The sequence below is a fragment of the Harpia harpyja genome, chromosome 5 (assembly GCF_026419915.1).
Source record: "Harpia harpyja isolate bHarHar1 chromosome 5, bHarHar1 primary haplotype, whole genome shotgun sequence".
Classification (NCBI taxonomy): domain Eukaryota; kingdom Metazoa; phylum Chordata; class Aves; order Accipitriformes; family Accipitridae; genus Harpia; species Harpia harpyja.
The window spans coordinates 70,588,369-70,602,794 of record NC_068944.1 but is presented as its reverse complement, the minus strand read 5'-3'; the positions used below and the strand labels follow the sequence as shown (position 1 = coordinate 70,602,794).

The following is a 14,426-nucleotide window of genomic DNA, read 5'->3' as shown; positions in this document are numbered from 1 at the left end:
TCATTATATTAATTTAGTCCATCTTCCTGTATACCACAAGCTTTAGATTTCATACAGTTATCTTTCTGCTGAACCCAAAGTCTTATTTTTGGCCACAGTTGAAGCTGTGGCAGTTCTGTTTCCAGAACAGTTACCGTCACTTGATTACCGTCACTAAGAGATGGGACAGTCAGCCACTGGCTTGGTGAAGCTCACATACCATTCTTGTATATGAAGTTGTGTTTCAAAAAGAAGAAAAATTAGAGAGTATCACTGAAACTTTTTTCTTGAACAGAGGTAGGAGAACATCTTTTGAGCAGAAGAGCTTTTATGTCAAATGATATTTGATAATTGATAATAGATGTTCTAGTAGGCATATCCTAGCCCTTCCCTAAGTTCCAGGATCACTTCTTGTCAAGGAAGCCTTTTTATGTTGATTGCAGAATCAGCAAATTTCTCTACCATCCTTGATGATGTACTCTGAGGGCAAAGTAAGGAACATTAGTCTCAAGGAGATCAAAGAAATGAATTATTGTTAAAAGAACGGAACACTAGAGGGCCTTCTGAGAAGAGAGGCAAGGTCCAAAGAAATGGACTTTCCTTCACCAGAGTATATACAGAATCAGAGGCAATCAGCTTCTTCACAATGAATTTCAGAAACAAATGACAGAAACTACAGGCTCTTTCTTATTTCTGGTAGATTTTAGAATGGAGACTTTAAATTCACTGGGCTTCTGGAACAGACTACCTTCAAATCAATTACACTAAGAAATAGTCAATAAAATGAACTATTTGGTATAGTTCCTGTTCTCCTCCTTCCTTTCAAATGCTTAAGGGGTTCCTCTCCCATGATGTTGTTAAGAAGGGAAAGAGATAATTTTTTGCAATGAGATACCCTTTTGCCAATAACACATCTTCCAAAAGCAGTGATGGACATGCTTTCTTTGGGAAGGGGAATTCACTTGGGCTTTAAAGTTGAGATTCTGTTTTAGCAAAGGAGCTGAGGGAGTTTGTGCTCACGTCTCCCTTTTATAAACAGTGAGAAGCCCAGACTGCAGCAGATTCTTTAATAAAAATGTCTGAACTAGCACATAGACACCAGAACTGGAATGCAAGTGAGAGGCACATCACAAACCAGTTAGTTAATGTTGCAGATGGAGTCATGCACTTCACTTGCAAAAGAGAAGCAACAATATATTTTATTGGTGTAAAACAGTGACTTAACAAAGTTCAGTGGTAAATGTGACAGTGGTGTCGTGGTTTAACCCCAGTCAGCAACTAAGCACCACGCAGCCGCTCACTCACTCCCCCCCACCCAGTGGGATGACGGAGAGAATCGGAAGGAAAAAGGTAAAACTCATGGGATGAGACAAGAACAGTTTAATAGAACAGAAAGGAAGAAACTAATAGCGATAATAATAACAATAATAAAATTACAATAATAATAAAAGGACTGGAATATACAGAACAAGTGATGCACAATGCAATTGCTCACCACCCGCCGATCGACGCCCAGTTAGTCCCCAAGCAGCGATCCCCCCGCCCCCACTCCCCCCAGTTTATATATTAGGCATGACGTCACATGGTATGGAATACCCCTTTGGCCAGTTTGGGTCAGCTGTCCTGGCTGTGTCCCCTTCCAACTTCTTGTGCCCCTCCAACCTTCTTGCTGGCTGGGCATGAGAAGCTGAAAAATCCTTGACTTTAGACTAATCATTACTTAGCAACAACTGAAAAGGTCAGTGTGTTATCAACATTCTTCTCATACTAAATCCAAAACATAACACTATACCAGCTACTAGAAAGAAAATTAACTCTATTCCAGCCAAAACCAGGACAAGTGGTTTAACAAGATTCAATGACAAAGTACACTTGATTATTATTTGCTGCATAGAGAACAGGGTCAGACAAATTGTGAAGGAGACCATCCCATTAGAGTCATGAGGTTCAGAAATGACCCCCTTTCTTTCTAAACTCCTTCTCAGGAATCTATGTGTGGCTGGATCCAATCCTAGTCCCAGACTTGGTCAATGGTTTATGGCTAAAGGATTATATATGTGCAATCAATCCTTTATATCACTTAGCTAAGATTTCAAAGTTTAGCATGCTATTAATCACTTACCAAGAATCTGTTGTGGCAAGGAATCTCTGAACCTTGAGGAATGACCTTGAGAGGTGTCTCTTCTGAAGGCGAGATCCTGGCGTGCAGCCCACTGCCATGCAGGAGAGCTCAACGGGCCCTGGCCTGTCCACTATTTATTTGCACACTAGCAAGATGCCTGACTCACAGTTCCAGAGAGCCCTTGGCTACCATGTTGCCATCCATCCCCCAAAGTCCAAAGTAAGCTGGATGCAGCTATCAAAACCCCCACTGTTGGGTATGGCTTAAGCAGGGGAGATGGGGTAGGGGGGCACACCGCCACAGTTAGCAATGGAGAAAATCAGTAATGTGCATTATTAACATGGTACTAAACAAGACAGCATATATTTAAATACAGATAGATGTATATATTTAAATATTTTTCATATATATACACACATACATATATTTGAAAATAATTCCATTCAGACCATTTGGTTACATTCCCTTATGCATGTGTTTCATGCTGAGTGAAGAGTGTTAAAATCTAAAAGAAAGAGTAAATGTTACAAGAGAAAGTTTATTCACACCCTCTTAATTTTTCTATTTTTGAGAGATTATTTAAATGCATGTGAGCATAAATATCAACTTTTATGAGAATTATTTTTCTGTCTATTTTTATTTTAGGCTAAAGAAATAATCCTGGCTAAGCAAAAAGTATCAACTTCAATTAAACATTCTGACTGCAATACACTGGAAAAAAATGCAAGGTAATTCCTTTTTTTCTTCTGCATTAGTTTTATTTTTTGTCCATGTGTTATTCACATGCCAGAATATATGCTTCTTATTATGTTATTGGTGAGAGTATGAACATATTGATTTGTATGGAGTAAAACTATGTCTAAAAGCTTTAGACTAATAGCCTGTCTGGTGCTGTTTATAAAGTGATCCGCTCCAATAGCAGAGCCAAAAAAGCACTTATTTCTGCCGATCAGTTTTGCTAGATCAGCTCATTCAGACTATTAAACTGGTATATACTAAAACTAAATCACCTACTGAGAATCACCTCTGCAGAAGTCCTTGCTATGTAACCATTTAGAAAGCAATGATTTTGAATCTCTCTCATGAATGTATTTGCTCACTGGTATACGGGTTGAGCTACTGCACTAATAAATAGGTTAAAAAAGCAATTCTGCAAGGCTTTATAATATAGATCCATCCTGTTAAATGTGATGTAAACTACAGCTCTTGAAATCTTGCAGTTAATGACTGCCAGAAGCAAGCAAATATCAGTGATGCACTATTTTTTGCTTTTACTCTTAGCAAGTGTTACTAGCCATTGCTGTAGATAGACACTAGGGTTGATGGACACTTGGCCTAAATACAAATACTATGATATATCTTTTAATCTTTCCTTTTCCTCTTGCTATAGGCAATGGTATTCACACCAGAATAAGAGATAGTAACAAGAAAGTTTGTTAAGCTGTTTATCTGTTTATATTTGAAGTATTGCATTTGTTTCCTTGTTTGATTTCATTGTGCTGAATGGTGATAGAAAGGCTAAGCAGTTAGTGAAAAACAGCATTATGGATCATGAGTATTCTTCTTGGTCTCAATATTTAGGACACTGGCAAAATGGGTCTGCAAGATTCAGTTGTCATTAATTTTGCTTTTTATTTCTTATTTTTAATAAAGATCAGTCATGACTTCTTTTCTGAATGACCTGCATGATGAGAAGATAATAGGGTGACTGCAAGAATTTGTTGAGATTCCTAATGAGCCACAAGCACTGCACCCTTTCTTTAGGCAGCAGTGATTACAACAGTGCATCATCTTGATTACTGAGTTTAAAATATTTTTAAAAGTTCCAAGCCAAATGGTAGATACTTACTCTCCATGACATTTGAAAAGTCATGGTAGTCAGGTGAAGTCCCTGGTGACTGGAAAAAGGGAAACACTGCACCCATGTTTAAAAAGGGTAGAAAGGAAGACCCTGGGAACTACCGACCTGTCACCCTCACCTCTGTGCCTGGGAAGATCATGGAACAGATCCTCCTAGAAGCTGTGCCAAGGCACATGGAGGACAGGGAGGTGATTCAAGACAGCCAGCATGGCTTCACCAAGGGCAAGGCCTGCCTGACCAACCTAGTGGCCTTCTATGATGGAGTGACTACATCAGTGGACAAGGGAAGAGCTACAGATGTCATCTATCTGGACTTCTGTAAGGCCTTTGACACGGTCCCCCACAACATCCTTCTCTCTAAATTGGAGAGGTATGGATTTGATGGGTGAACTCTTTGGTGGATGAGGAATTGGCTGGATGGTCACATCCAGAGGGTAGTGGTCAATGGCTCAATGTCCAGATGGAGATCGGTGATGAGTGGTGTCCCTCACCATGAGATGGGGTGTCCCTCCCCAGATGAGAGGGGTCTGTACTGGGACCAGTACTATTTAATATCTTCATCAAATGACGTAGACAGCATGATTGACTGCACCCTCAGCAAGTTTGCAGGTGACACCAAGCTGAGTGGTGCAGTTGACACACCTGAGGGATGGGATGCCATCCAGAGGGACCTGGATGAGCTCGAGAAGTAGGCCCACATGAACCTCCTGAGGTTCAACAAGGCCAAGTGCAAGGTCCTGCACCTGGGTCGGGGCAACCCCCAGTATCAATACAGGCCGGGGGATGAAGGGATAGAGAGCAGCCCTGTGGAGAAGGACTTGGGGGTACTGGTGGATGAAAAGCTGGACATGAGCCAGCAATGTGCTCTCGCAGCCCAGAAGGCCAACTCTGTCATGGGCTGCATCAAAAGAAACATGGCCAGCAGGTCGAGGGAGGTGATTCTTCCTCCCTGCTCCACTTTGGTGAGACTCCGCCTGCAGTACTGCATCCACCTCTGGGGTCCTTGGCACAGGAAAGACATGGACCTGTTGGAGTGGGTCCAGAGGAGGGCCACAAAAATGGTCAGAGTGATAGAACACCTCTCCTATGAAGACAGGTTGAGAGAGTTGGGGTTGTTCAGCCTGGAGAAGAGGAGGGTCCAGGGAGACATTATAGCGGCCTTCCAGCACTTAAAGGGGGCCTACAGGAAAGATGGAGAGGGACTCTTTAGCAGGGAGTGTAGCAATAGGACGAGGGGTAATGGCTTTAAACTGAAAGATGGTAGATTTAGATTAGATGTAAGGAAGAAGTTCTTCACTGTGAGGGTGGTAAAACACAGGAACGGGCTGCCCAGAGAGCTGGTAAATACCCCATCCCTGGAAATACTAAAGGTCAGGTTGGACGGGGCTCTGAGCAACCTGATCTAGTTGAAGATGTCCCTGCTTATTGCAGGGGGGGTGGGACTAGATGACCTTTAAAGGTCCCTTCCAACCCAAACTATTCTATAATTCTATTCTATGATTCCACTTTGCAAAAGGAATGTTGGTTTTTTTTTTCCCCCAGAAGTACAGCTAAAGCTTTAGATACATTAAAAGGAATCAGTTAAAAAAAAGGTCTTAGCTTTTTTCCAGGAGAAAACTAGATCTTCCTTAGTTAGATAACTGACATTATCTCTCTTCCAAATGGATTCTGCCAAACAGCAAAAGAGTTGGCAACTTGTGGATTAGGAATATATATTTCCTCAGAACCCTCTCTGTGCCTTTAGTTTTGGCTACGCAGTAAAGGTTTAAATAAAAGTAATAATAGGAACATGGAAGTAATCAAAGTGGCAATGTGAAATGGTTCCCTTTCCTGCTAGTTGATGAACTAAAGATACTCCATTGCATAGCGAAACTCCTGAGAATTTGTGTCTGATTTCAGTGCAGTCTTAAGTAATTATGAATATGCTTACTGCAGATTTTGAAGGAAAAATACAAATTTTACTGTTAAAATATTACAAGAATATGTATCACAAAAGCAGAAGTAGGAAAAAAGTCTTTTGAATTACAGTTCTTACTAAAAATAGTAAGTTCTGACCTCTTTAGTTGAAAAGTTGCTGACTAGCCAGATGTTAAAAATTTGCTGAATAGTTGTCTCTTAGATTACAGAAGAACATTCATTACAGTGATTACACTTGACAGCTACAGATGTCTTAGCTAAATGCTGTCAGACATATAATCTGCTAAGCTATATTGTAGTGCTTTAAGTCTCTTTAACTCTTGTTAGCTAGCTTACATGATGATACTATCATTACTTCTGCCATGTAAGAGAGATTTCTTCTATAACTGTATACAAAACTACTTCAAACCTTCAAAGAGACAAGTTTCTATGGGAGGAACATGACAGATTGATTTATTATACTTATAAAGCCTCTGTTAATGTAGTAGCTGAATATGCCATTCTTTACTGTAACTGGCCTCACAATTCATCTGTGAGGTACAGAAGTTGAGTTCAACACAGTTGCATAGGTGAAATTCAGATGTAGGTAGGAACAAACTTTTCTGAAATCATACTGGAAACTTTAAAAGTAACAGTTACATAAAGTCAATAATCCTTGTCTCATACCCTTAGCTTTAGACTGTTCTTCCTTTAACATGTTGGAAAAGAAAAAAATGAAATAAAACTCAAAATGTCTCTAAATGTAAATATACACACACTTGAATTCCTCCAGTAAAGAAAGATACATAGGAATATATGTGAGATACCTTTTTCTTGTTTGTTTTTTTTTTTTTTACTGTAGATCTTTATATAGAGAGGTTGAGAAATACAGCCAGAGAATGGATTAATTTGAAGAGGCAAAGAAATGGAGCAGCAATTTCTAGAGTACTTCACAAAGCAGAATTAAAAACAAATCAGAAAGTTCTGGTCTATACACATCTTTTATAATGAAATAAGGAATGTAAGGTAGAGCTGATTTCAATCTGAGCAGTTCAAGCATTGCAAATCTGACTGCTCTAAGTGTCTTTCTCTTAGCTAAGTAAGATTGCACTGGCTGACTAAGCCAGCAGGTACTATAGAAAATACTGTGTAATGCGTTAGGTTAGAAATCTGACTTACATTCTACTGGAATCAGTTCTTAGTGGCAGTATGTAATTCTGGCTTTGGGGGGGTGTGGTGTTTTTGTTTTTGTTTTTGGTTGGTTTTGGGGTTTTTTTTTTGTTTGGTTTGGTTTGGTTTCTTAATCTGGGTTCTTAAGGGGAAAACAAAAGAAAAACATGCTGCTGGAATGTCCACCACTGTCTGCTGGTAAACCCATTAAGTGCTTTTGAACAGGCTGTCCATTTTCAGCCAAATTTCACTACTTGGGAGAGACATCAAATATATAAAATTGCCTGCAAGTTATGTTGAACTTGAGGCCAAGAAAGCCTGGATGTTTTTAATCACTGTATTGGATTTTAATTCCAACCTTTTTCTAGCAAATATGTCATCATAAGACTTATTAACAGAACTTCCTTTGTAGTCTACAGTTTCACAGTGATGAACAACCATTAATTTACTTTCCTTGGAGAACTTTTTATTTTCAGTTGAGCTTTTTTCCATTTATTAACAAGCAAAGAATAAAAGACTGATTATTTCAAAAACTCTCTACAGTTGTCTCATTTGAGATGTAATAGCGTTGCTGAAGATGAGACATAGTGCGAAGTTCTGATTTACTGGATGACCCTGATTTAGCTTGGTACATTTTGCTGGAGAAGATGCAAAGAACAAATTTGTGGGAAAAATTTATAGATGTAAGGGTAAAAATCTGTCTTTGGGAGTGAGGAGTCCTAATTTGTATCCTTGAAAGAATCCTTGTCAAGTGTGGGAATACTCCCTTTCCACAGACTTAATAGCTGAGAATCTCTCCCAGTCTTACATTTCTGCAGTTTGCACACAGAGGTATAGAGGTGTGACAAGTTGGAAAGGAGAGGACTTCATGTTGCGAGGAGAAATACAGTAGAACAAAATGAGTAATTTCCTCAAGACTGGGAATGGGAGGTAAGATAAGGTCAGAAATTGAATGGAGCTGTAGGCAAACTAACCTGAGAGAACTGCAAGGGGATTTATGTGATCTTTCAAAACCCGAATTTGCTTCTCTGTCTAAACCAAGCATGAATATTTTAAATTGAAGAAAGCTAAGTGCATCCAAAATGTGGCCTGCATGAGAGATGAATATATGTGTGGAAAGATCACAAATGGCAAATCAGTTATCAATTCTATCGAGATGTAATATTTGCCTTCTATAAATACCTGGGGGTAGATCGTAAATCTTAAGAGTTGAATAGATTTGCAGAAATAATATTCTCAGGCTGCATAGTTTGTTAGCTCTCATGAAGACACTGAGAATTTTTACAGTGCAAGTTACATTGTCTGAGAAAGGAGGAATCATAGGAATTGTAATTCAATCAAGTTCTTAACCAGAAATTGGAGTCAGGTATGACTAAGCAACATATTAAAAAGGCTTTTTACTCAAGTTAATCTTAAAGTATAGATTCATTTGCATTCTCATGGAGAACTGGAGCTAATCAAAATAAAGGGTATACATCTCTATCATTTGACTAATGAGAACAAAAGGTGGGGTGCCTCAGAAGTGATTTGAAAATTAATTTACACACACAGGCATCTGGTAATCCATAACTGTAATAAGGGCGAGGAGACTTCAGAAACATGCCCTTCTGGAGAAAGGCATTCTCAAGAATACTGTTCAGTTAACTCTTGATCACTACAATCTAAAGTAATCTCCAGTTGTCCATATGTTACAACGACAAAAGGCTGAGGGCAGAGATGTACTTTAAAGTCTCTTTGTAACATTCCATAACTTTGTAAACAAAGTCTTAACACCCTGTTAGAAAAAAGTGTGTTTTCAGTGTAAGCTTCCCTAATGTTTAAACATTAGGGACTCAACTTTGACTGACAAATTTAACAGTGATTTTTATTTTTCTGGGCTAATCGAGGAGTGAAAATAAGATGGTGTTATAGCCAGACCTGTAAAATCAGGGTCAATTTGCATATTGCAGGTATTGGAGCATATTTCTTGCTAACAGACAAGGTCAGTTTGAAATTTAGTATCTTGAAGTGATTGTGCAAAAGAAGGTAAGGGAACAATGAAGTTAAAAATGTCACAATGACTGTGATTTTCTGTCTAACTTTTAGAAACTTGGATGTTAGTATTATATACGTTCTCAGTCTGGTGAATCCTATTTGTGAGATGTATTTGTCTTTTAGAACAGAATGACCTAGATATCATAAACCTTTTATTTATCGGAACTTTTTACCAGTGATTTGTTAGTTCTTCTTGATTGTAGTTTAGTCTCTGAAAAGTGAATTTGATTCTATCAGTCATTGTGTATTCATACCTTCCCAACAATCCACTGATCCAGTCATAGCTTCATTTCAGATTACACCTATGTAGGGAGATTTGAAAGGCCTCTTATGCAATGAAAGAAGTATTAATATTCCAAGTATGTATAAGACCATGATTATTTGCTTGATTACCTAGTAGATTTTTCAAAGCCTGTATTTTCAAAGTTTGAGACCAGAGTATGGCAATTGTCACACATTCACCAATGGTTTTTAACATACATAAATAAAGATTTGTCTTTCTTAAAGCTCTCAAATAAGATACAATTCCATGTACTGGAATCACTTTATTTTCTTATTCAAGAAAAGGATTTATTAGTACTTTTTCTAAGATGATAATGACTTTTGTGCTGTTTCATTCACAATGTTAGAAGACTGGAAAAAGTGCCTCTCCAAAGCTGTTGGTTGTGACTTGTAAATATCTTTGGAAATCCTGATGCCAGAAAGCAAACTTTCAATCAAATGTCAAACCACGTATATTCTGGATCAAACATATGAGAACTCTTTAGCAATTTAAATTTTACTGAAATTCAGAAGTTGAAACAGGGAAATGTAACTGTCAAATCATTAAAATATCAAATATGGGGATTAAGAACTGTGTGAACTAAAGTGTAAATTATCAAAAAATATCAAATTATCAGATATGTGCTCTGTCACACACCAGATTGTTCAGCAGGCTGCTATAGTTACGCAAAATGTAAGGACTGACCTTCTTTATTGTGGAGTTTTTTCATTTTCTTTTTTAAAATCATTGTTGAACTATGTGGAGATAGAAATTGCTTTTCGAAGGGAAAAAAATGCCAGGAAAAAAGAAAGGATTTAATTCAGTATTATTTATTTTTGTATGGTGCTCTAATGTTTAGACCATAATTTTCTCTTGAGTAGAGAACACTCAGCAGCAGGTAGCAGTGCCAGAAACTGTGAACTTCATTTTTTTTTAAACCTGAAATTGAAATCATTTGCAAACACTGAGATCTCCAGACATGTGCTGTAGCTGGTCCTGCAAGAAGTATTATTGTTTTCATCACTGTTGTCTTACCATTGCTTATGGAAGAGTTTAAGCAACAAGATTATTTTTATTCTGCTGGGTGGAATTACATGGGAAAAATGTTTGGATGACCTAAAACTCATTCTTTCTTCCAAAAATTTTCAGGTGGTTAGTTTTGACATCATCAATATGCAGCCTTTTTTTCGCATAGATTACACGGTGAGAGGAGCAGATTCTCAGCAGATGTATGTGTTGTAGCTGCAACAACTTCATCATAACTAAGTCTTGTCATCAGCCGAATACTTGTATCATGGCACCTGAGATAACACTATGAAGCTTTACTAAACAAGTATAGAATATTTGATCATGTGCATATAAGTACGTAAAAATCCACTTCCTTTCTGAAAAAAAATCACCTGTGCTTGATTCTCGGTCTTTCCTGTTGTCTGTTGCTAATAGATACTTCTAGATACTGTGTGCTGATTAAATTTTGAGAATGACTGATGCATATAATCCCTTCATAGCTTGTTGATATGGATTGTTACTTAGGACGCTCACTGTTAATTTCTGGTTTATTGAAGTTTATTCTACTACTAAGCAATAAGCTATTCAAACTCCATAGAGTTTATTGTATTTTCATGACAAGCAATTTGTACAATTTTAGAGCTGTTGAACAAATGTAAAATACCACTACTAATAAAAATACTTCAGATCAAGGAAAACTTTTCTAACATGTGACAGAAGGACAGGCTGAGGATAATTCATGTTCATATTTATGCTTTTTTAGCTTTTTCTGAGGTGTTTCAGATTAGTGATTAGTAATTAGATTAAGATTCTGGACAGGGTGTGCTCTCTTTGGGATCTCCCCAACAGCTACTGATAAAGTGGTTCCAGGTTACAACACATTTCATGTCTTTTCATGTCTCTTACCTTTTGGGGATGAACATTTTCTAGAATGTTGCCACAAAGTGAATCCACTTTATTTCATTAAACTGTGTAGATAAGAAAAAATCTAGCCTTATAAATTGAAGAACATTCAGGGTAAAGAAATAAGAGTTTTCTTATATCTGTCTTCATTACCCATAAAATTCTCCTCTGAGTAGTTTTTGTTTGTGCCACTTTTTGGAAAAGGTTACCCAGATTATCAAAGCAGGGTGCTTCTATGGTTGTTTTCTGCTCATCAAAATTCCCGTAGCACAAGAAAAATCTAGTGGCATAAGGCTGAAAGAGGTGTCTAGGCTGATGACTGCCTCTTCTGTTAGTCATGCTTTCCTCAGCATAGCATAGGATGAGAGGAGGAAACCTCTGCATCTCTCCTTCACTAGGACAGAGTTCCTGCACACAGATCTGGGCTGGGATGTTTGCTCAGATCTCATGGAGCCTTGATGGAGAAGCACTAGCAGAATTTGGAAGCTGCTTGGCAAAACTCTCTTTTTATTTTAACGACTAAGGATGCTGTATTTTCAGTTAAAAATCTTTTAATATACTTGCTTTACATATTTTCCTTACCCATGTTGTCATCAAAGAAATTCATTCTTTCATGCAGTGTCTTTGCTACTTTTTTGTTTGTTCTAGTTCTAATGAGCCTTTCTGATCTCCTGGGTAAACATGTAGTTTTCTCACATCTTTGAAGAGTGACACACTGTCTTTTGTAATGCTGACCTTGGAACTTTGACCCAAGGTAGCAATCAGTATAAAATGAAAATTAGTATAAAGATGTATAAATTGTGTTGGAATTTGCAGAAATTAGAACATCATTGTACAATAAAATTTCGATTTTGCCATTTTTCATGTAAACAGTTACAAATTACTTGAAAACAGGGTGGATTTTTTCCATTTAATTGTTGAGCTCCTCTATTAGAAAAGAACAGTGGCTTTAAATGCTGCAAGACAGGAAGTATAAGAATATTTCAAATCTTTGATCATAATGTGATGTGCATTAGTTGCCTTAATGAGTGGCCTGTACACATTTCTAACTGTGATCTAAAAGAATATCCTTAATAGCAATAGAATCTGGAAATTCTGCTATAACTCTGACCTTTCTTATATTTTCATTTAAAATTTTTTTCATAATACAAACATAGTGAGGATTCATATTGCCAAAACATAAGAATTGGCTCATAAAGGCAAATAATTTCATACAATTACATTTTCTCTCTAAATAAAAGTATTTCTGTTTTCCAGAGATGAATCTGTCACATAGAAATTAATAGCTAGTGTGAAGGAACTGTGTTAAAAAATAACAGAAAAAAAAACCCCTAAAAACCAATTACATTAAACCCCTGCTGTCTTACATCAAAAGCCAACCACTTGTAATGTGATATCAGCAATCACCATGTTCTGATATAAAGCAAATTATAGATGTCAAAAAATTAACTTTTGATGTTTGTAGGCTAAGGATTCTTTTGTACAAAATCTTAAAGATTTACATGAGGTTTTTTATAATGATCAATTTTCAAGTACAAAAACTCTTAATCCTGGTTTAATTGGACTCAGTAACAACTCTCACACTGAAGTCAACAGATTTATAAACAGGCACCCAAAATAGTTCTGTTATATTTGACATCAAAATTAAGTTTTTTCCATTTGTTTCCCTCTTGTTTCAGGAGCGGACAAGCTGAGAAATTAGAAGTGGATCCTAGTAAATATTCATTCCCTGATGTGACAAAGATAATCCAAGAAAAGGAACGAATTGGACAAGGACCTATCAGGCTACAACCAGAGAAGATTACAGAGACTAAGAAGAGTTATGTTGATTTTGAAAACAATGAAGATGTTCCTCCCTTAATTTGAAACATTCTTAAATAATCCCTTTATATGTGGTGTGTATGTTTGAGTTGTTTTCATGACCCTATGTGTAGAGTAGGTATAATATAGCTGAAGTTGGAATTAGTATTACATTTCTTTTTTACTAGATTGTTTACTTAAGTAAGTCTCAAATCAGAATGGGAGCCATATAAGTCAGATATTGTCATTTCTTCAAAGAATATACTGTCTAGCTTGAAAGATGACATATTACTGTAGAAAAAGAGAGAAGGAAGAAAGCACTTGTAACAAGTTTTATGATTATTCTCAATAAACTGAAGATAGCAAAAATCTCTATGTATTCTTTCAGTGTTTTCTTTTTCATGAAGGACAACAGTAAAAGAAAACAATGTATTCTGGGAGTGAGAGACATTGCTGTAACCTCTGTGCATATTATCATTCTTGCCTAGATGGTAGTTAAAGAAAGTAGGAGTCATGAAGGTAGGGCTCTGGAAACCTGAGGGAAAGCTGAGGACATTGTGGGAAATATTTAGGAAATAAGGTTAGACCCTGAGTTACTATGGAAGCAAAAGGTGGATATTGAGAAGACAGTGGAATTTTGTAGAGGGAGGGTCACAATAAATATTTCTGGGTTGGGTGGTTCAAATGAGGAATAATAAGGGACATGTGACATAAAACCATAGGAAATCAAGCCTTGTGTGGTGGGTTGACCCTGGCTGGAGGCCAGGTGCCCACCGAAGCCGTTCTATCACTCCCCCCTCAGCTGGACAGGGGAGACAAAATATAACAAAAGGCTTGTGGGTCGAGATAAGGACAGGGAGAGATCACTCATCAATTACCATCACAGGCAGAACAGACTCGACTTGGGGAAAATTCATTTATTGCCAATCAACCAGAGTAGGGTAATGAGAAATAAAACCAAATCTTAAAACACCTTCCCCCCACCCCTCCCTTCTTCCCAGGCACAGCTTCACTCCCAGATTCTCTACCTACACCCCCCAGTGGCACAGGGGGACAGGGAATGGGAGTTACAGTCAGTTCATCACACATTGCCTCTGCTGCTTCATCTTCCTCAGGGGCAGGACTCCTCACACTCTTCCCCTGCTCCAGTGTGGCGTCCCTCCCACAGGAGACAGTCCTTCACAAACTTCTCCAACGTGGATCCCTTCCATGGGCTGCAGTCCTTCAGGCACAGACTGCTCCAGTTTGGGTCGCCCGCGGGGTCACAAGTCCTGCCAGAAAACCTGCTCCAGCGTGGGCTCCTCTCTCCATGGGGCCACAGATCCTACCAGGAGCCTGCTCCAGCGCAGGCTTCCCACGGGGTCACAGCCTCCTTTGGGCATGCACCAGCT

The 14,426-nt window shown here is 38.0% G+C and overlaps 1 protein-coding gene across 1 annotated transcript in view; it reads left to right on the top strand.

The window, feature by feature from the left end:
- The window catches only part of LOC128142279 (dynein axonemal assembly factor 11-like), a 58,348-nt gene extending 44,938 nt beyond the window's left edge, over positions 1-13,410 (top strand). Inside the window, exons 15-16 of the mRNA XM_052788234.1 lie at positions 2,747-2,829; positions 12,915-13,410. Coding sequence (XP_052644194.1) covers positions 2,747-2,829; positions 12,915-13,101 — 270 coding nt within the window. The 3' untranslated portion in view covers positions 13,102-13,410. The remainder of the gene's footprint in view (positions 1-2,746; positions 2,830-12,914) is intronic.
- The last annotated feature ends 1,016 nt before the right edge of the window (positions 13,411-14,426 follow it).